The sequence below is a fragment of the Juglans microcarpa x Juglans regia genome, chromosome 8D (assembly GCF_004785595.1).
Source record: "Juglans microcarpa x Juglans regia isolate MS1-56 chromosome 8D, Jm3101_v1.0, whole genome shotgun sequence".
NCBI lineage: Eukaryota > Viridiplantae > Streptophyta > Magnoliopsida > Fagales > Juglandaceae > Juglans > Juglans microcarpa x Juglans regia.
In genome coordinates this window covers 26,352,547-26,375,463 of record NC_054608.1, presented here as the reverse complement: position 1 = coordinate 26,375,463, position 22,917 = coordinate 26,352,547, and the positions used below count along the sequence as shown (strand labels likewise).

Below are 22,917 nucleotides of genomic sequence, written 5' to 3'. Positions count from 1 at the left end.
TCTCTTCGTAGGAATTCATGGGATGGGTGGAGTTGGTAAGACAACGCTGGCCGAAATAATTTATGATAGAGTATCTAATTCTTATTGTCAATTTGAAGGAAGCAGCTTTATTTCTTGTATTAGAGAAAAATCTACTACTGCTCGTGATCTAGCTTCTTTACAAAAAGAACTCCTGTCTACAATCATGCAAGAAGAAATACATGTATGGGATCATCACCAGGGAATCAGGATGACAATTAAGATGTTGCAGAATAAAAGGGTTTTTATTGTCCTTGATGATGTGGATAGTGACGAGCAACTGACGGCATTAGCAGGAGATCGGAAATGGTTTGGTCCAGGGAATAGGGTGATTATAACATGCAGAGATAGTCATCTGTTGAGAACACATGAAGTGAATGACATCTATAAGGTTAAGCAGCTTGGAATAGAAAAAGCTTTGCAACTCTTTAGTTTGTCAGCTTTCAAGCAAACCCATCCAAGGGAGAATTACAAGGATCTATCTATGGATTTTGTAAATTATGCTGCAGGACTTCCTTTAGCTCTTAAAGTTTTGGGTTCCTTCTTATATGAGAGAGAAATAGATGCATGGAAAAGTGAGAGAGATAAACTAAAAGCAATTCCTAATCTAAAAATTATGGATGTACTTCAAATAAGTTTTGATGGGCTGCAAGAATTGCAAAAAGAGTTATTTTTGGATCTGGCGTGTTTGTTCCATGGAGTGGATAACATAATTTCGGAGATGCTATTAGAAAAACTTGGTCATTATCGCATCGACATTGATGTTCTCGTCGAGAAGTCCCTCATAAGCAAATCAAAATATGGATGGTTGTCCATGCATGATTTACTAAAAGAACTGGGCAGGGAAATAGTTCGCCGCGAATGCCCTGAAGAACCTGGACGACGTAGTAGACTTTTTCGTGTGGAGGATCTCTATCACGTCCTGAAGAATGATACTGTAAGTTGATTAGTGTAGATATTAATATAAAAAGGTATATTTTCATCCTAATTCTTTCTAACCTGTTGTTCTTGGTTACCAGGGAACTGATGCAACTAAAGGCATAGTCGTGGATTTTTGTGCTGAAACGAAAGAGAGACTCAACGCCAAAGCATTGTCAAAGATGAGAAAATTGAGATTTTTTAAATTTCATCATTCTCGAAATTTAAAATGGCATGGAAAACCCTTAAAATACATGCCAACCAATGAGTTACGATACCTAGAGTGGCCTGGATATCATTCGAAATCCTTGCCGAGCAGTTTCCAACCTGAAAATCTTACTGTACTAAGGATGCGTTTTAGCCGTATCAAACAAATATGGAAGGGGTCGATTGTAAGTTTCTTAATTAATAATTCCCCGTTAATTTTCCAAACAAGTTAATATATTTATATTTTGATCCAATTAACTACTTGTTTATAACAGGTTTTAGACAATTTGAAGGAATTTGATCTGAGTTATTCTGAGAACTTGATTGAAATACCAGATTTGACTGGAGTCGCAAATCTTGAGAAAATAAACCTTTCAGGTTGTAGAAGCTTGTGTGAGGTCCACCCATCCATCGGAAGTCTCAAACAATTAAAAGCATTGGGACTTAACAAATGTTCAACCCTTGAGAAGTTACCAGACCTGAGTAGTTTGGAATGCCTGACCGATATTTGGGCAATGGAAACTCCTTTATCACAAAGACTTTCTGTTAATCTATTGCCCAAGAGCACCCGTAACTGTAAGTTTCGTCTTCAAGGACGCAAGTTGATGCGACTTAAATCAAGAGATCCCATCTATGATATCGGATCACTTGCAGATCAATATCAGAAGGAAGGAATATATGATTGCGTAGAAGCAGCGTACATTGATTTTGACAGCAAAGGAGAAAATGTTTTAGGAATGGCAGGTGCACTTGTTTTGGCTTTAGATGACGATTTGGTGAGTCTCTCTCATTCTTTTCTTTAGAGACGAATGAAATATGTCAGAAAAATGCTTCAATAAAATATCACCGTGAAATTGCTTTACTTTTGCTGCAATTAACATCTCTTTTTGGGTTGTTTTTACAGAGGATGATGAGAGGATGGTCGTTGGGATTCCATATCCCGGAGTGGGTCCAGTATAAAAGTAATGGCTCCTCTGTAAAGATAGATTTGGATGCTAGTACGACTCTGGAGATGGGGTGTGCTTTCTTTATTGTCTGTTATTCTGATCAATTCTTTTCCATTTATGATGAAGATACTTCAATTTCTTCGTTATTCAAGGGATCGAATATTAAAAGCCGGTCATTAGTGGTGATTCTTAAATTAGGGTTTGAGACGGACGAAGAATATTGTGTGGAAAATAAGTATTTGGATTACAATTTAACACCTGCTCCCTTGGATGTATTTTCCGGTAAACAAATTGGATTCTGGGTGTATATACCGGCGATTTTGCGGTTTTTGGATATACGGAGGGTCATTAAGATTTCATTTGAAACATTCTGGTATTATAGAGGCAACTCTCATATTCCAATGGAAGTGAAAGAATGCGGGGTGCATTTAGATGATGATAATTCAAAATTCTATAATAGCATTGCTCCTTTTGGCCGTTCAGGATCTTCTAATTCAGATTTCCATCGACAATTTTTTACCTTTATGAGAAAGAAAGTGGACATGGAACATTCTGTGTTCTTTTGGAAAATAAAATAAAATATAAACTAGGAACATTATGTGGATATGTTCCGCGACATGAGGGAGCCGGCATAATCGATCTGAACCGGCATGTGTGAGATTATTATAAAGTCGGTTCCTCAACCCGGCTAGGATCGGGTTTGTTCTTCGGGTGTTAAACCGACCGAATTATAAATTTGTTATTACCTTTTTCAGTTCTCTTGAAGCCTAGCCTTCCAAATCCAACTCGACGCTCACTGTCGCCATCCCATTGGCACACTTGCAAGTGCAGGGGATTCAGATCATCTCCTTCGCGAACACCATTTTGTCGGCTTGGGGGGAGGTGGGGAAGTTGTTTGCGTCCGTTAAACATTACGTTACAATATCCTTTTTATACTAATGACAAATGCTATATCTGTATGTTGTTGCAGTGGGTGGATTGTTTAAATCGGAGGGTACAAAATGAAATTGACAAGATCTTAGCAGTAAGTTTGTATTGTGCTCAGGATCACATTTTTCTTTCAGTTGACAACATCAAGTTCACTATTGGGATTGGGAGGGGGAGGGATTGGGATTGAGATCAGATATGGTTGGCCTGAAGAGTGCCCGCTCATAGTACCCAGTTGTTTGCGGCACTTTAAATTAAGGTTGTTAAGTCTTTAAGGTCTTTATTAATGCATGTCAGTTGTTACAAATTAAGGCCTTTTCTTTTTTTCTTTTTGTTGGCTTAGAGGCAGTGGAAATGTAGTAAATTTGAGTTTTTATTTTGACATGTAGTTTAGGGTCTAATTTAACTATTTTTTAAATCAGGGACTGTACGTGTGTTTTATCAAGTTGATTGCTTTTGTGTGTGGCAAACACAAAAGGGAAGAGGAGTTCAAGTCAAAGTGCATTGATGATATTCTCTTGATTAGCAGTATCATTCATATCCTTTAATCTAAATCTTGTATCTTTTCAAAGATTCTGGTCTGTGATGTACTATTAGAGCAATTTAATGTGAGTCTATCTTCAGAATACCTATATAAAGCCAACCCAACTTATTTTCGTACCTGATTCTAGTTTAATGCTTGCTGTTATGGAATCTTCACTTTTTTTTTTTTTTCTTTTAAACTTTTAAATCCTCAAATAATGTTCTGTGCTATTAATTTGCAGTGGATTTAAATTTTCAGGTACCTCCATACCAATTACCAAAAGGGCTTTTTGTTTGTTCTCTATGTGCTCCAACGTTGTGTGGAGCAACTTCTGGATAGCTTTTTATTCTGAAACAGTTGTTCATGGAAAACAATAGCTATTCTTTTCTCCTTCCTTCTGCTGGTGTTTAGTTTATTGTGCATTAGAATTTCCGTGTTCTATTGTTTCTTAATTTGCAAAATACTTCTACTATTAGGAATTAGCTTTGCGTTCCTAAGTGTTCTCTTGACGAGGATTGGAAAGTACTGCGTGAAGATCAAGATACCCTGAAATTCTAATGGAATCAAAACATTTATTTTGCTTACCATATTAATTTGTATTTAATTTCCAGAACTAGTGGTTTTCTTTTATTTTCTTTTCTCCCCAAATGAGATAAATGGAATTGATTCTATGCCAATTACGTGTTATAACTTGTTTCTACCTCTGATAAAGGTAAAAGAGTGCCTTTGGAAGGAAGTTCTGAAGTGGCAGACATGGTATTGTTGTGATGTCTATGAAAATGAGGGAAAGTCAACAGTTTTGAGTGCAAGTTGCCAGTGTATGCTCTAGTTACTTTGATGGGTTCCTAGAGTAGCAAAAAATAAAATAAATCAGCATTTGTTGTGCTATGGATATTCCATTATTTGGTGCTTTGAGCTTTTGAAGTACTTGCCATATATGCTGACCTAATTATTCTCTTCACACCGAAGGTAAATTTTCATGTTGATTCTTTCCACTTTTTCTTTTTTTCATTTTTTTTTCTCTTCTTGGTTCAAAGGGTTTACCTTTCTATTGTCACCGTTATAAGTTTCTGTTTGGGCATCTTTCATTTTCACATAATTTTTCTTTGGCCAAGCAAAAGATAAATAAACATTTTATACTATGAATACTTAGGCCTCATTTGGATTGAAGAATGCTCTCTTTTTTCTTTTTCTTTTTCTTAGCAAGTACCTATGGTTCATTCTGCCTTCTTTCTTTTTCTTTTTGTGGTTCTCCATCTTTGGTAAACCATTATAGCATAAGTCCATTTTATTTTAGATTTGACCAATCTAATGTGAGGTATTTTTGACATCAATTATGTAAATTTTAGTTCACATTTCCATTTGACTAAGCCAATATGAATACTCTCAGTGGTTTAGTATTTCTTTTGTTTTAATAATGAAGCAGCTGGCAAAGTATAGTACACATTTAAAGTAGAGTAATGTTACATACAGTCGTGGAGAAGTGCGCAAGCGTCATGCAGTTGTTTTGAAAAAGAGTGGGGTCTACTATTAAAAAATTAATTTCCTTTCATGTGGGTCTCATATTTATTTACTTTTATCAAAGCGACTGCACGGCGCTTGCACACTCTCGACTGCAAGTATCATTTCTCTTTAAAGTATTGGGCTGAAAGCAACATGCAATAAAAAAAAACATTAAAATTGTTTTAACATGCACCTTGAGATAAATTCGTGGAATTTGGCCAACATGTATCTTTGCGTCCAAACAATTTGGAGCCACTTGTTTACTCATTCCGCACATTATATTCTTCATCGTTTACGGTTATAAAATTTATTGGATTTTTATATTAATGATAAACACAAGGTACGTTGGTCTGCGAAAAAACATTTCTCATTTTTTATACAGAGTATATAAATAGTGGTTTAGTCTGGCTGAAAGATTTCCACATTTATATATTCCACTCCGCCTTATACTTGGTTTGATCTACTTTGACAATGGCGGTAAATAATTTCCACCATTATCCCAAATCTGGTTTGGTAACTGTACAGACATTGGGTCTAAAAATGGTGGTAAGGTGAGTTTTAAATTGAAAGCATCGTGCATTTTGTATGGTGGATTTGTAATTAACTTTAACCAACTCTGCGCCAGCCCAAACAACGACTCTATGTAGCAGAATGGTAAATATTTATATGAAATAATTCTATTTCATTGAGCAAGATGTGATAACAAATTCTTTAGAGAAAGGATCAAACCTGAGAATTATCCACATTGGATTCATGTAAGAATTTGATAGAAATGATGGACGGTTTAGAAATCATGACTACTCATGAGTTCAACTCTTCAAGGCAGGACCTTTCGGACCCACTCTTGCAGAGTAAATCTTGATCCCATGCTCCGCACTCTCGAAAGTTTCCTTACAAGGAATTGGTTAAATCGCTGACTTTTCACCAAGAGGTGTGGCCCCTAGAGATTGTTTGTATCCAAAGGGATTTGAACCTTGGACCTAGGGGGAGCATACCCTCAAGCCTAAGGTCTTTACCACTTGAGCCAATCCCTAGGGGTTTCAACTCCCATTTGATGCGTGTACCACACCAATATCATCAAAAAGAACATTGAAGTCTGCCAATTCTTCCATGTATATTTTTGTAACCCCCGCTCATTTCTTTTTACGTAAGCTTCTTTCTTTCTTACGTAAGGCTCCTCCTTTCTGACGTAAGCAAATTCCGATGACGGAATTATGCAACAGTCTCCCATTCTTTCTGGAGACTGTGAGCATCTTCATGTGTGCCAAACCATGACGACGTGCTTCTCGAGATATTAGGTGACTTCTAAGGTACGCCCAGTGTTTTAAATGTACTGGAAATATTTATATGAGGTATTTCCAGTATCATTGAGTTACACTTGTTTTTAAAAGAGACAATTATAATATTTTGAAGAGCTCCAAAATATTATAATTGTCGGAGATCATTTTAATATTAATTATTAAAATGATTCTAGTTATTTGAAATATTAAGAGATTTAAATTATGTTGAAAGCTTTAATTAAATTAAATGGATTCATCATTTTAAATATATTAAATAAGACTTCATCATTTATTAATGATGAAGAAATATTATTTTATAAACTAAAGTTAGTTTAAAATAATATTTGCCTTAATTCCTCTAAGTGCTGTTAATTAAGTTAATGTTTATGCATTTTCAAATCAGTATTTTAATATCTCAACGTTAGATCGTTTTGTAGACCCCAAGACGAAATGACTGAGTTAAATACCCAGACCCCCCCTCTCTCTTTCCCTCACTTTTCCCTCCCCTCTCTCTCTCCTCCCTCTCCCCTTCGGCGTACGCAGCATGCTGCTTTTCCACGCCGAACTGCTCCATGCCTTAGCCAGGCGCCGCCGTGCGCCGCCAGCTCTCACCGCCGGCACCGTCGCACTCCTCTCCCTCCGGCGAGCCTCCCCGTAGCAACCTCTCCCTCTCTTGCTCTCTCTTCCTCTCCGCTAGAAGCATAAAGCCCGAATGGGCTTGCTATCCTTAGCGCCGCTGTGTGCCGTCCTCTGGCTCCACCACCGCCACCAACGGCCTCCCCTCTCACCGATGAACCCCTCCCATGGAACCCAAGTCTCGGGAAGCCCCCTTCCCCCTCCGTCGCACGCATGCACGAAACCCATTTATGGGTTTCGCACTGCTTCGAGCTACCAACGCTGCTAGCGCCGCCGTGCGCGACTCCCACAACCACCCACGGCCACCATGGACCTCTCCTCCCTTTCCCCTTCCTCCTCCCTTGGACCCGAGGCCCATGGCCTCTCCTCTATGCACGGACATTCCTCCTCACACGTACGGGTTGCACGCCGTGCACCGCCACCCACGGTGGGTAACCACCATCATCAGCCTCCTCAGGCCACCACCAAGTCAACCCAACCAACCACAGCCCCAATCTGTCACCCATGCACGCACACTCTCTCTCACTCTCCCATGGCCTCTCACCCACTGTGCGGCCAGATCTGCCGCCGTGAGCCACCGTGGTGCCACCTCGACGCCACCACGAGATCCACCGCACTTCCCTTAGCCAAGCCCTAGGTCCAAACCACCACTTTACGTGGTGGGTAATCACTGCACGTGATGGACAGTCACTACATGTGACTGACCGCCATTGTACACGGTTAGGTACGCTGTGTACCGCTCCTCACAGCCACCAACACAAGGCCTTCACGAGCCCTTCCAAGACCACACTTAGCTATCCAAACGCCCAAACAGTCAAAGTACGTGGGTTAGCCGCCACGTACGACCTGTCCGATGTCATCGACTGTAACGATCAGCGAGCAATGCACGGGTTATCCCGTCGATGGTATAACTCTCTATCCCTCGTTAATTATGTTAGATATTGATTAGTTGATTAGGTTGTGGACTGTGCTGTTAGTATTAAGGGAACGACTGGGTTGTATTGAGATGCGCTGTGTAGTGCGCTGTGAAGTGTTGGGCATATCTGTGTAGTGTGGTGATGTGATGTGCCGTGTATGTGAAGTGCTGGGCTTATTGTGTAGTGCGCTGTGAAGTGTTGGGCATTCTGTGTTGTGAAGTGTGCAGTGATGTATGATTGTAGAGTTTGTGCTGTAATTATGGCGTGGCTGTGCCGTGTAATGCGGTTGTGGAGTATGTGCGGTATTGGTGACGTGGCATGTGGAGTGGGAATAGTGTACGTTGAGTGTACTTTATGTGTGGCGTAGTGTGGGATAAGGAGAGTATATGTAGAATATACACTCCTGGCATATTGTGGAATGGGAATAGTACACGCTAAGTGTACTCTGTGTGTGGTGTAGTGTGGGATAAGGAGAGTATATGTAGAATATACTCTCCTGGCGTATGTGGAGTGGGAATAGTACACGCTGAGTGTACTTTGTGTGTGGCGTAGTGTGACATAAAGAGAGTATATGTAAAATATACTCTCCTGGCATCTTGTGGATTGGGAAGAGTACACTATAAGTGTACTCTGTATGGCGTGATATGTGAAGGGAGTACATGTGGAATGTACTCCATATGGTGGAGTAATGCACCATGTGGCAGATATGCCATAATGGTGATGTGGAGTGATGTGTATGAAGGGAGTACATGTGAGATGTACTCCATATGGTGGAGTAATGCACCATGTGGCGGATATGCCATAATGGTGATGTGGCGTGATGGGTATGAAGGGAGTACTTGTGGAATGTACTTAATATGGTGGATTGATGCACCATATAGCAAGTATGTCATAAGGGTGATGTGGCGTAGTGCATGTAAATGGAGTATGTGAAGGGAGTTGTACTCCATATGGTAGAGTGATGCACTATAAGGCAAGTATGCCATAACGGTGATGGGTCATGGTGTGTATGAATGGAGTACACGAGGAGTGTACTCCATGTGGTAGAGTGATGCATCGTATGGTGGGTATGCCATATTGATGATAGGTTGTAGAGTGTGGAAAAGGAGTATACGTGGAGTGTACTCCACAAGGCAACGACACTCCGTGTGACGTGTCGCAAAGATAAGGATGGTTGTGTAGTTGATGGGCGTAGAACGTGATAAATAGTGTCAGGAATTATGGAACAATGTCCCGAAATAGTTATGGTGCAGCCTGTAGTCTGAGGTGACAAGTGTCACCGTGATTGACTTATGGCTGGAAGTATGTGTGAAGTAGCAAAACAAGTGTAAGAGTACGCAGCGGAAGCATGATTGGGCAACGTCACGAAGTGACGTGGTTATTGACAGACGTGCTTATGATGGATAAGGAGTTAGCTTTGGAATGGCGTAATGGGAACATGACGAGATGTCACGATGTGACGGAAGTACGTGAGGAACCGTACTCATGATGAGTAAGAAGTTGGCGTAGAAGGGACGTAACAGGATGTCAGGTGACGTGACAAGGTCACGGTGTAGCTTGAGAGTAGTCTCGAGCTATGTGACGTGACGCAAGGCATAGTTGTGAATGGAGTCTTGTTGCGTTAAGTGTTGGGATGAACTGTAAGAAGGGACGGATAGCATGAAGAGTCATGCTAGCCGGGTTAAGAAAATGTTGGTATCGGAATATGGCCCTTATCCCTACGAGCAAGTGATCGACATGTTATATGTTGATCTTAGGTGATAAAGGACTAAAGTACATGTGTAATCGGGTGAGACACGTGTACCAGACGGATTCGCCATACGTAATGGGTAATCTGTCCATAGTAGAGTTGCGCGGTGATTAAGCCTTAGAGTTGGCTTAGAGCGGTGTGGCTTGTATGGATGGGAATGAAGATTAATATGGGCTAAGATGCATGAAGATAGTGACGAGTGTACTATCTAAAGAAGGGATGCGTGACTTAGTTGGTCTGAGTCATGCGCCGGAACGTGGTTAATGAGAAGAATGAGACAGAGGTCTTAGTGTCTTAATCTTAAGGTGAATCATGGGTTCACTTTAGTGAATGAGCACTTGAGACAATACCTGAGTTGGAAGATGTGGTGATCATAAGTAGTCCCCGAAGGTTTTAACATAGTGAAGGGCACGTAAGTGCACGAGATAGAAGGAGAGTGTTCCAAGTATAGCGTAGTTCTATTTATAGTTTAAGTTGCTTATACATTAGATAGAGAATGACGTTAAGGTTATGTATGCATGTAGGTTGTCAGCTGACACGCGCATGAATGGACTACATGGTATGAAAGTAGCATGGAGTCCAGGTAAGTATTACGTTCATGCCCTTCTGGAGTTTTCTAGAAATTACGAAAAGAAAACGAAAAGCTTTTATCTTTTTAAGAAGATGCTTACGAAAGAAGATGTCATGCTTTCAAATGTATATGTAAGTACGGCCCTTCCATGAAAGCCCCTTTTTACGCACCCAAAGTTATTATCGTACACATGCGAATGGATGACTATAAGATGCATCTAGTGTATGTATTTTCAAAGAAACGAACTGATGTAAATGCACGAAAGACGAGCTTGAGCCGACTCCTTCGTGGATCCTACGGACCGACGCTGTCGCGAGTGCCACGAGGTGATGCTCGCGGACTCCGCGAACGCCGAGGTGATGCTTACGGATGCCGCGAAAGGGGAAGTTTGGGCCCGTGCTTTATGTTTTATGGACGGTACGAACCGATACTTTCGTGAATGCCGCGAGGTGATGCTCATGGACATCATGAAAGAGGACGTTCGAGCCCATGCTCACGAAATGACGTTTTCTCACGAAAAGAAATGTTTTCTCATGTTAAATGAAAGAAAGAACTAAATGAAGCTCCAGCTCTTCAGAGCTGGCATGAACGAAAGAATGAATGAAAGCATGAAATGTATGAAGATACGTAATGGCCACATGAATGAATGAAAGGGTACCAATGAATGGGCAGATTGCAATGCTGGGTAAGTAGTACTGGTAGTGTACCCAGTGCTGCCCCCTATGAAATGGGATTCCCAACCTGTAGCCATGGGCGGAATCTAGGTCAAAGGGCCGCTAACCCTAACACACGGGGCGTAACAGTGTGTACTAACCTATGAAAGTGAAAAGAAAGAATGTATGTATGTATGTATGTACGCATGCACGAACGCACTTTAAGAAATGAAGGCACTGCACTCTTGCAGAAATGAAGGCACTGACGAGTGAAACTTTTTAAGACAAGAAAGGAAAACCCCATCCAGCGTTTTCAAATGAACGCACGTATGCACGCATGCATGTATGTATAATATGTACGAATGATGAATGCATGAATGAAAACCTACATTGTTATATTTTAACTGCATGAAGTAATACTTACGAGTCTTCAACTCATTTTAGTTTTATGCATGTCCCTCCCTCCCACAGGGAAGGAAATAAAGTACACGTCGGGACGGACATGGCCCATGGGGAAGAGCACGGAAGTCTAGGCACAAGCATTTAAATGTAAGAGATGCATTTTTATTATTAAAAATAATGTTTCATCTGTAAACCTCTTTTATTGTAAAAACACATTTTTATTTTATAAACGTAGAGTCTTGCACCTTGGAAAGAAGCAAAAAGTTTTAAATCGGACGGTAATTCCCGTCGTCCTTTCTCAAAATATTTTATAAAAAGACCCACCACAAGGACGGGCGTTACAATTTTAGACCCAGTACAATATTATAAAAAAAATATTTTAAGTGTGACTAATTTTAGTAATTTTTCTGGTGCTTTAAAGTTGTTAATAAGTGAATGAACTCACTTGTATGGACTGCTCGATGTGGTCCATTTGTAGATACCATAAATCATTTAAACTATGGAAGTAACTTTGGAAGATGCAGGTTCCAGGAAAATTAAAACCTTTGCTTGAAGGGCTTGTAAGGAGGGGCTACCCACACTCGGCAATCTTAAGAAGAGAAACTACTTGAAGTGGAGGACAAATGTTGTTTTTGCAATTCAGGGCAAGAATCTGTTTTACACACTGATATTAATACCGTACCATACTGTACGGTATTTGCCGTACCGGCCATTGGGCCGGTACAGGTACTATATATATTTCGTACCGGCCAATATTTCGGCCTGTACCGGCCTGTGTATCGGCCGATATTTCGGCCTTAATTTTTTTTTTCATTTTTTCACACTACAAGCTCATTTTTTTACTCCCGAATCAGACTAGGCTATTTATAATTTATATATATATATGTATTTATATATAATTTATTCATATATCGACTATCCCGAAACGGTACACGAAACGGTACTAGTATCGAAATATTTCGTTCCAGTGTCTTGACCAGTACGGCATCCGGTATGGTATTCAAAATATTGATTTTACATGCATTAATTTTCTGCCCAGAAAAAGTTGTACATGTGGAAGAAGTATTTTCCTTTTATGCTGCATATGGATACACTAAGGGAGCTTTTGGATGCTGCTACATATGTGTTTGAAAAGGGGAACCAATCAGATCTATCCAGATTTTTCCTCATCACTTGGGATTTTGGTTCATGCGTAATAAAATGCAATTGGAAGACTTCTTGTTGAACTAAAGCAGGTTATTAATAATGCTCTGTCCCTACACAACATACCTGGAGCTACAGAAAGTGTCGTTAGTAAAGGCAAAGAGAATACGCTACTAGACGCCACCACCGGTTGGCTTCTTAAAGCTGAATGTAGATGGAGATATGTTTGCTAATCTGCATAAGGCTGGTGTGGGTGTCCAACTTCGTGATGACCATAGCAGTTTGTGATGGTAGCAAGTAAAGTGGAAAATGAGGTAGAGGATTCGGCATCTATTGAACTTTTGGCTTTATTAAGGGGATGTCCACTTCGGTATCACATATTGTTCTTGAAAGTGATTGTTTGGTGATGGTTGAGGCATTTAAAGAAGATCAAGAGTCTTTTGCAGTTTATGGCAACCTCATTCATGAGGCAAAAAACTTGTTAGCCTATAAAGTTGCATCATTAGTCCATTTTTTAGCTATATCTGATTCAGTAGCCAACTAACAGGCACTATCATTGCTTCCTTTACTAAATTCATGACTTGAAATAAAAATTTTCATGTGAACTGGATGATGGCAAATGTAGTGACTGATATGTAGTTGTTAAGTTCATGTGTATTGGGCTGCTCCCCTTTTACTCGTTTAAAAGATATCAATTGTTAAAAAAGGTAATGGTAGGAGTCTTTAATATTTTACTTCTAAAAGTTTGTTGGGTTTCTGAAAGCCAGTATTATAGGGTGACAAGCATTGATTAGCCACAACATGCTTACCTCTCTACCACCTATGTACAATAGAACATAAATCATCTCAACTTACACGAAAATATTGGATGGATAAAAAATTAGGAGAATTTTTCATCATATATTATCCAAAAGATACTGTGCCAAGATTGGTAACTACTGGGACAAATGGGCCAAGTTGACAAATAGAGAAAAAGCACCACTACCAAGGGGAAAAAACGGAATCACAGTGTACTAGTAAGGTGTATTAAGATTAATTCTATATCATTCATAATTATCTAAGTAAACCTCCTGCACATAATACAGCAAATGACTTAACCACAACTTTCAAACAAAGCAAGTCAAAGTAAAGAAAGCATGCAGACTAGACCACTGTTTCATCTGTCTAATGCCTTCACACAGGCTTCCTTGAAGTGTGGAGATGATATGGAAATGGGTAAAGTCACGCGCTGTCTGCAAACATAGGAAAGTAAAACCAAGTCAGGCTGCAATATAAATCCTCACTAAATATATACCCTCATGATGGTACATAGATAGTACTATAATAGAATAATAAAAAACATGTGTAAAAAATCCTCATGACTTTATTTGCATGTACGGTGAAATCAAAATTGAAAGCATTTAATGACCTAAATAGCTACGTAGAAGTGATTAACATTATATATAATTAGAGAAACTATTATCAAGAAAATAGGATAAGATAAACCATCATAGCAATATCTATAATAATGAAATTGAGGTTTTCATTCAGTACCATCGCAATCCCCCTCATCTATGTTCTCCATCCAAAAACCGCCATTAATGATTTTGTGGCGCCCCCAACCCCCATGCAAGGGAACAAGAGAATCGAGAAGCCAGGATGGTGACAACACGGTCACGCATCCCGACGATAGTGCCAAGAGTGTATGTACATGCAACAGTATACAACAAACAACGCAGTGGATAATATAAATAAATCAACTAAGTACCAGAATTTTTAATACAAACTAACATAAGTAAAATGATTAAAAGAGTTATACAGTCATCCCAAATAAAATATAATACAAGTCTCAAACCAAATACGAGTGATCTCAATCACTCCTCAGGTGAAGCCGAATCCTTAGGCTCACCCTCATCCTCCTCCTCTACATCAAAATCTGCGTTACCATAAAACGGTACCGCATGTAAGTATAAACCAAATAACCATGAGATAAAAACATATTAATGCAACCAACATGCATGCATATGATGAAATATGCGTCAGACCCAAAAATATCATTTTTTCCGAAATAGATATTTTTCCATCACACGCCAAAATCCCATTTTGGCCCAAAAATAATAATCCGTCATTTTTCCAGAAAATGACCCAGATCAATAAAACATCATTTTTTCAGAAAATGAATAACATAAAAATCATTTTATTCAACACACGCTATTTTCCCAGAAAATAGTCCATTAATCCATTTTACCAATGCACCATGATCTCCCCTAGGGACCATCCGCACATCCTGGCTACCTAGCGATGCCCAGTTCCGCGCCCAGCGTGTTTATGGCCAAGCATACTCTACGCAACGAGCGATGCCCAGTTCCGCTCACAGCGCGTTCATGGCCAAGCATCCTCTAGCCCCCACCAGTAGAGGGCCACGGAGTCGGCACGAAACCATCTCGTCCTATCCCGTTGTCGCCCAGCGACAACCCAGGGGACATCACTCAGTATATTCCGCTCTCGAGTGACCAGAGGAGCTCCATCGAGATAATGCCCCATCTCGGCTTGGGGTCGTGATACACACGCACCCAAAAATCCTTTAACACATAAAAATTCAGTTTTCAATAAACACATGAACATGAATGCAATTACACGAAAACCCAGTTTCCTTTACAAACATGATCATGCGTGCAAATATGCCATGTACATGAACGACGCCATAACCAACAACCAATAACTCACAATGCAAACCAAACACACAAACAACTCCGTCTTCAATCCATCCGACCCCCAAACTCCTCAGACTCAGTCCGGCTAGTTCTTTGGAAAAATACTTACAGTGCTTTAATATAATTTCCGAAGGATCACGGAGGTGTAAGAAGTGGCGACACAGCAACGTAACAGTGCAAAATGCACTGCGGCCGTGGGTCTCAAAAATCCACTTTTGAATGGGGACGAACCAAGACCCGAAATTGATAGGGTAAAGCTTAGGGATGTCAATGAAGCTAGTGGTGGTGGTGGTTGGCCGTGGGTGGCGGCGTAGAGGGCGGTCGAAGACCACAAAGCCCAAAACGGAAATGTTGATGGATGTGCTTCATCGGTGGTAGATCGGGGCTAAGGATGGGTGCATTGGGTTGCTATGAGGTCGAGGATGAAGTGGTGAAGAGATGGTGGCCGGAGGTAGCGCGAAGGTGGCGCACGAGCTCAAAGGGTGCCGCGGCTTGGTGTTGGGGGTGGGGACTCACAGCGGCGCGAGGGAGGCTGAGGTTGAAGGGGGCTGGTCGCTAGAGGGAGGGGAAGCTAATGGGCTGGACAGTGTCGCCGGAAGGAGGCCCACGGCGGCGGGATGGTAGAGAATGACGTGGACGCAGGGAGAGGAAGAAGACGTCGCGCGCGGGAGAGAGAGAGAGGAGAGAAAAAAGAAAAAGAAGAAGAAAAGAAAAAGGAAAAGGAAAAGGAAAAAATGGAAGAAAAGAAATGAGGTCTTATCCTCACATCTTGGGTCACAAAAAATGATCCAACGAAAAATATTTCAAAACAGCAAGTCAATTAAAATAATTTAAACGTAATGTTAAAATAAAAATAAAATAATTAAATTCAACAATCAATTAATTTAAAATGAAGAACAATTTAAATGCATAACAATAATATATTAAGGAAACATATCAAATTTAATTTTCACAATTAAAGATCATAAAATAAACCATTTAAAAATCCGACAATTTTAAAACAAGAGAATAAATTTTTGAATTAATAAAAATAATCCTTCAATAAAAATACACTAAAATACGGGGAGTTGCAGTTTTCATCAACAATGATGGCCTCATCATCACTTTCTCTGGACAATTGCTCTCATGAGATGGTTGACAGATCAACGGGCAAGTGGTCTTCATCTACTCAGGTCAGTGGATTGAACATCTCTTGGTTAGTTACATTAACAGGGCCATAGTCCCTAACATCAGTGTCACTCTCGTCTTCTGTTTCAACAGTGTAGGATTCATCATCATCATCATCATGCAAGTCCGAGGTCTTGTGGCAAATATTGTAAACATTCATATTTGTTATCTTGTGTACCGTGTGCCAACTTCCCCCCAAACTTGAGTCCTTGATGTAAAACACTTGCAACGCTTGGCATGCTAGAGCAAAAGACTCATCTTTATACCATTGCCTAGAAGTATTGACACTAGTGAAGTGATCCTCGAGATGTATCCCCCTTCTCATGTCGCCAATGTCCCACCAACCACATTTAAATAAGAAACACTTACGCTAACCCATATAGTGTAATTCTATCTATGATGTCTTGCAACACACCGTGGAAGTCAACAGGTAATCCTTGATGGTCCCCATGAACAAGAACCCTACTATTTTAGGTGTGGCGACACCCTTCGAGCTCCTCCATGTCAAACCAAATTCCATTCATTATACAGTCGGAATATGATGCGACCAAAGGATCTGGACCACATGCTAATGCAAATTTGTCATCAGTCACCTCGGGGGGAGTCATTGCATGCAACTTGGCAATCTAACGTGGATATTTGACTTAGGTGAACAATATTATAGAAAGTCGAAGTTACTATCAAGGGATATGTTTGTATATGAAAAAGGGAAACCTTATGCGTGTTATGAACCACGTTGAGAATTGACTATGGTGCCTACGCTCAAAGTTACTCGGGTCCTTTTCTTTCATCTTGTTATAATGGTCACTACAAAACTAAATGTGTTAATAACATATCCACTTACAATATAACAAAATAGAATGCTGAAGTGGATAACATCTAGAGTCCTCAATCTCTACGCAATTATTAAGGACGTACCACTCGGCCTTAGCCAACAGTGCGTTACGTAATTTTGCCATTCTTGCTAGCCCTAACGGGCTCACCTTTTGGGAGAAAACTGATAAACTTGACTCTTGGAAGCTTTGCCCAGCTGTGTCATTGTTCCATTCCTCTCGGTTATGCCTAGTCTCAATATCATGAAGGTACATATAGCAAAATGTCAGCCACTTGACATGCACATATGTTTTAGCAATTAAGCCTTCTAGACGGGCTCTGTTGCGGATATACTGCTTGAACTTACCCAAATACCTCTCGAAAGGGTACATCCACCTGTACTGAACAGGTCATGCTAGCAAAGCCTCATTTGGTAGATAAATAGTAAGGTGCACCATGATATCGAAAAAGCAAGTGGGGATATCATATCTAGTTTGCAAAAAATGATGAGGATATTAGCTTAAAGCTGTTTCAACACTATTATGTCTAGTGTTCGTGAACATAATTCTTTGAAAAACGAGTACAACTCTATTAAAGCTTGATGCACATTGGGTCGTAGGTACCTACCAATAACAACCAACAAATATTGCATGAAGATATGACAATCATGGCTCTTTATTCCCATGATTTTTCCTTTAGTAACGTTGATACACTGGGCAATATTTAAGGCAAAACCGTCAGAAAATTTCACTTCTGACAAGCGTGCACAAAAACTCCTTCTCTCAATTACATTTAACATGTAACATGCAAGACTTGTAGAAGTATGATTACCATCATGCTGTAAATGTAATTCTTTCCTTAGTCCAAGATCTTCCAAATCCCTATGCGCATTGGCAGTGTCTTTACTTTTTCCTTAAATATTCATCAAGGTTCCCAGGGAGTTATCACAAATGTTTTTCTTAATATCCATGACATCCAAGTTATGTCACAATCCCAAGTCTAATCAGTAAGGAAGCTCAAAGAAGATACATTTTTTTGTCGAATTAAGTTCATTGGGCGTACATTTCCTCTTCTTTGTTGATTTACCAAACTGCACGTTTGAGACCTCATGTAATTGCTCCATTAAAGCCTGTCCTGCTTTCATTTGAGGTTGGAGATGGAGTTCCTCCTTACCATTAAAAGTATTTTTTTCCTTCTCCAACCGTGATCTGGCACCAAACACTAACGATGACCCATATAACAATGTCTTCGGCCATGCACAAGCCACAATGACTCTATTTCTAAGTTACATGTAGGGTATGCCATCTTACCCTTTGTGCTCCAGCCTAAAAGATTTGCGTATGCAGGAAATTCATTGATGGTCTACAGCAATGTTGCCCTCAACTGAAACGATTCTTGTTTGTATGCATCATATGTACGAATTCCCTCTTCTCATAATTCTATGAACTCATCTATTAAGGGACGCAGAAGCACATCAAATATCATTTTCCAGTGCCTTTGGTCCAGGGATTGACAACGACATCATCAAATATGGATATTTCATGCATGACCAAGGGGGAAAGTTTTAAGGATCAAGTAGCACTGGCCAAATGTTATATGGTTTGCTCATGTTATTAAATGGGTTGAATCCATCACTAGCTAGACCAAGTTTGACATTACTAGGATCTTGGGCAAACCAAGCATGTTTGTTATCGAAGCCTTTCCATACCCTAGAATCAACCGGATGTCTCATGAAGTTGGGATCATCAACACGCTCTTCTACATGCCATCTCATGGCTTAGGTAGTCTTATTTGACATAAACATCCTTGCAACCGCATCTTCAAAGGGAAATATCAGAGGACTTTTAGGGGATCCTCTGTTGGTTAGTTGTGCTGAGGCTCACCTATATGAATTACATTTAGGGCACTCATCTTTATGAGCATGATCCTTCCAAAACAAGGCACAATCATTTGGACATATATGTATCTTTGTGTAACTAAAGTCCAAACAACGTTGTAAGTAGCGAGCCTTGTTATACGAGGCAGGGAACAGAGCATGAGGAAATGCTACTTGCAAAAGTTTTATAACCATGTCAAATGACTTCACAATCCAACCACCAACTATCTTTATGTGAAACAAAATGACTATAAATGATAGCTTTGAGAACTCTGTGCAGTTTGGATAAAGTGGCTTTCTTACGTTGTCTAGCAACTCGTCGAAGTTAAGGTGTATTGGAGTATCAGAGGTGTGTCATGAAGGCCCTGCATCTGAATTAAATTCTGTTATACCAGAATTATCCATAAAGGATCCCACGCGGATGTCATCTAACATCTCGTCTACATCATCAATGTAGTCATTGTAGTTATAGGCATCATCACCTTCTTCGTTCGAAAATATGGCGTCTAGCAAAGTTTCCTCCTCGGCATGGAGTATCCATTTTGTCTAAGATGTATCAATACCTATGATGAACAAGTGATCCTCAACCATAGCAATAGGAAGGAAAGTTTGGTTCGGCATCTCCTACATACACCTAATACAGTCTCTACCCGATGCATGGGCCTTCACCATGCCTATGAATTGTTTAATGTAGTCTCCTACATACACCATATCTATCTTCAATATGCATCCAAGCCTTATCCATCTGGTTGAGTCATAGGGAATTGTACAAGTTAATAAGGATATGAGGAAATTCTTGGTAGACTATTATCCCTACATACACCTAATGCGTATCTTCAATATGCATGCCCCCATATGATCCTTCATGTTAGCTCTGTTTTAAAAAAAACAAACAAACAAAAGAAGAAAAACACGATGAAGAAGACAACAAAGGTTCGTTCGCTGTGTCCATTCCCAGATATGATTAGAAGAACTGGTTAGGTTCCATTCGTCAATCCTAATATGATTTTCGCATCCCATTTTCACATTCCTCATTCCTCTGCGACCCACGTTTCACTCTCATATCTTGAAACATGGGAGTGAGGGTCACGATGGCTGGCTTCTCTTCCTCTTGTTGTCCATTTTTATGCACATGAGGTTGGGAGGTTGTGCAACAAGGACTTGGGTAGAGTGTTAGTGGGGCTGGCCAGTGTTCTTCATCCATGGTTGTTGGCCTCTATGTGTGGCAGTTCAAGGGAGCAGTGGCAGTTGGCTTATGCGTAGGATTGCTCTGTTTTAGGAGTAGCAAGACAGGGCCTTTACATCAGTTGTTTCCACGGTGGTTTAGAGTGCAGGGTTGTGGCAGTTTCTATGGTGTTTGGCCTTGGGTTCTGGCTAGGTAGCGTGGGTCATGGTGCATGATGGCAACGTAGTGGGGCTGGGCAGCCAAGGTTTTTTGTGGAGGAATATTCAGTGGCTTGGTCTGTTGAGATGCTGACCCACAAGGTGGTCGAAAGTTTTTGTGCGCAGTAAAGCTGGGCTGAGGACCATGAGAATTTGCTCTGTTTTTTACTTCTCGAAACAAAGAACACGGTGGAACCTGTCTTATGACATTATGGTTGCTGCGGTTTACCGTCGATTACACATCTATAGAGGAGAGGCTCACAGTGTGGAGGGCGTTGCTCGATTTTGGTTTCTCACGATGCCGCTTAGTAGAGCTTCCGGTGGTGGATCTGTTCTGGTCATGGGCTGTGGAGACTTGCTGGATGGGTCGATAAATTTGTTTGCAACTAGCAAATTAACTTGTAGCCTCATTTTACACGATAATGTTCAATCAATGTTGAATTTCTTACATGAAATCTCAAGCTTGAGCAGTGAAAAAACTGATTGTGGCAGGTTTGGATCCAACAACTTTACATGAAATCTTGTAGCTTTTGTTTATTGATTCTGTATTAGCAGAAGAAAGGTTGTGAAACTCAAGCTTGAGCAGTGAAAAAATATAGGGGCTTCATGAAGATTTCCCCTCTCCCGCCTTGACTTATCACTCATTGAAACGCACCTTATTAATTTCGAACTGACCATCCCAAGTCTTCTTCATGTGCAAGGGTGTGTGCAAACTCGCCTTCATCCAACTTTTTTCTCTTAAATATACATGATATGGTATTCTCATACTATCACATCATCATTTCAATGAGTAACGAGGGAAGCTGCCATCCTCTTGACAATGCACCTCGGATGATGTATGCATGTTAACGTCGAAAGGAGACTCCTCCCCTTACCGTGAGAGAGAGAGAGAGAGAGAGAGAGAGAGAGAGAAAGAGTGTGTGTGTGTGTGTGTGTCACTACAAGAAATAAGGCTTTTTGTGACAATTTTAGTCTATTGGAAATAAAATCGCTGCAAAAAGCCTTTAATTGCAACGATTTTTACATCGTGGCAATCCTTTTACATCAAATTTTGAAACTAGTGTTTTGTGACGATTTTGTTTTTTGCTTTTTGCAACGGGAAAATTCGCTGCAAATACTAATTGGCCTTTTGTAGCCATTTTTTGATTTTTGCGATGAAAACATTTGCCCAATATTAAAAAAAATTGTTGCGACGGCTCATTATTCGATGGAATTGTGAAAGAGGCATTTTGGAGGATTTTTTAACTTTAAAAATCGCCGCAAAAAGTGAAACCTAGCATTCTCTTTCTTTACAGTGACGTTAAATCGCCGTAAAATGTAGTATTCAAAATAAAAGGAAAATCTAGGCTCGGTCTCCTTCGTTTTTCCCTCCCCTCTACCCGATATCTCCCTTTCTCTCATTTCCCCTGTTTCGCAACCCCACCCCCCGACTGCTCTCTTCCACTCTCTTCCTCTCTCTCTCTCTCTCTATCTCTCAATGTCCGCATCTTTCCTCTATGCCTTTCCCTCTCTCTGTTTCTCTCTCTGCTACATCTTTCCTCTGTGCTCGGCACCATGGAGCCTCTAAAGTCTTAGTGTGAATACACAATGCCGACGGGCTGGAGTGGTTCTACTCTGCCACCTCTACACCTCCTCGGTCCTACTCTGTTAGAATGAGAAAAGTTGTGAAAAGTTTTCTTCTCATTGAATTGATTTACAGAGGCAAAGGCCTTTATATAGTAGCATGCTAAGAATAATTATTACAGGAATATTCTAACGGTATTTTGTTACGAGCTGCAGAATGTAGTACAGCAGAGGCAGCACGTAGCAGTAGCAGCATAGCAGTGTGGCTCATGCAGGCAGGATCCGTAGCAGGGGCAGCAGCTGGCTGTGCAGCTTCTAATAGAGAATTTGTTATGGGGTCTTGCTCGATTTACTTGCCTATGATGTCTATGATGGTGCATGTGTTGTATACGTGGAATTTTCCTTAACATCCCCCTTCAAGTCAAGCAGTAAGGATTGGAGGCAAAGACTTGAAGATAATTGAGTGAAGCGAGCTGCTAAGTGGGGTTTAGTCAAGATGTCAGTGAGCTGATCTTTTCTAGAAATGAAGGAGACAGTTAAAGACTTGTTAAGAACCCACACAAAGTGAAAGTCGATTTCAACATGCTTGGTTCTAGCATGGAAAACAGGATTTGAAGACAAGTATGTTGCACCAAGGTTATCACAATAGAGAAGGGGCGCATGGTTGAGTGTAATGCCAAGGTCTCGGCAAAGTTGTTGCATCCAAATTACTTCGGTTGTGCCATTAGCAATGGCTTTGAATTCGACTTATGTTGATGATCTAGCTATTGTAGGTTGCTTCTTTGAAGACAGGAAATTAAGTTTGAACCAAGGAAAATGCAATAGCCACTGGTTAATCTTTTGTCATCTGGGCAGCCAGCCCAGTCGACATAAGAAAAAGCAATATGGTTGGGTGTCAAACATGGAGAGAATTGTAGGCCAATGTGAGATGTGTGTTTGAGGTAGCGAATGATACGCTTGACGGCTTGCCAATGGGGTATTCTCGGTGCATGCATAAACTGACACGCCTTGCTCACAGCAAAGGCAA

At 40.5% G+C, this 22,917-nt stretch overlaps 1 protein-coding gene and 1 long non-coding RNA gene across 3 annotated transcripts; one reads left to right on the top strand and one right to left on the bottom strand.

Annotated features, from left to right (window-relative positions):
* The first annotated feature begins 473 nt into the window (after positions 1–473).
* Positions 474–3,223, top strand: LOC121243066 (disease resistance protein Roq1-like). Of its 2 annotated transcripts, none has more exons than XM_041141128.1 (5): positions 474–955; positions 1,038–1,328; positions 1,419–1,919; positions 2,048–2,665; positions 3,193–3,223. In XM_041141128.1, the coding sequence occupies exons 1-5, from the start codon at positions 503–505 to the stop codon at positions 3,205–3,207; spliced, it is 1,878 nt and encodes a 625-aa protein (XP_040997062.1). In that variant the 5' UTR covers positions 474–502; the 3' UTR covers positions 3,208–3,223. The 2 variants fall into 2 exon arrangements, with proteins under 2 accessions (XP_040997062.1, XP_040997061.1); XM_041141127.1 differs by lacking the exon at positions 3,193–3,223 and adding an exon at positions 2,685–3,097 and having other exon boundaries at positions 2,048–2,637.
* Positions 1,811–22,460, bottom strand: LOC121243067. The gene is made up of 3 exons (XR_005936056.1): positions 22,450–22,460; positions 16,522–16,527; positions 1,811–1,940 (listed from the first exon to the last, which is right to left on the bottom strand). It is a non-coding gene; the product is annotated as an uncharacterized LOC121243067 (long non-coding RNA).
* Positions 22,461–22,917: the final 457 nt, after the last annotated feature.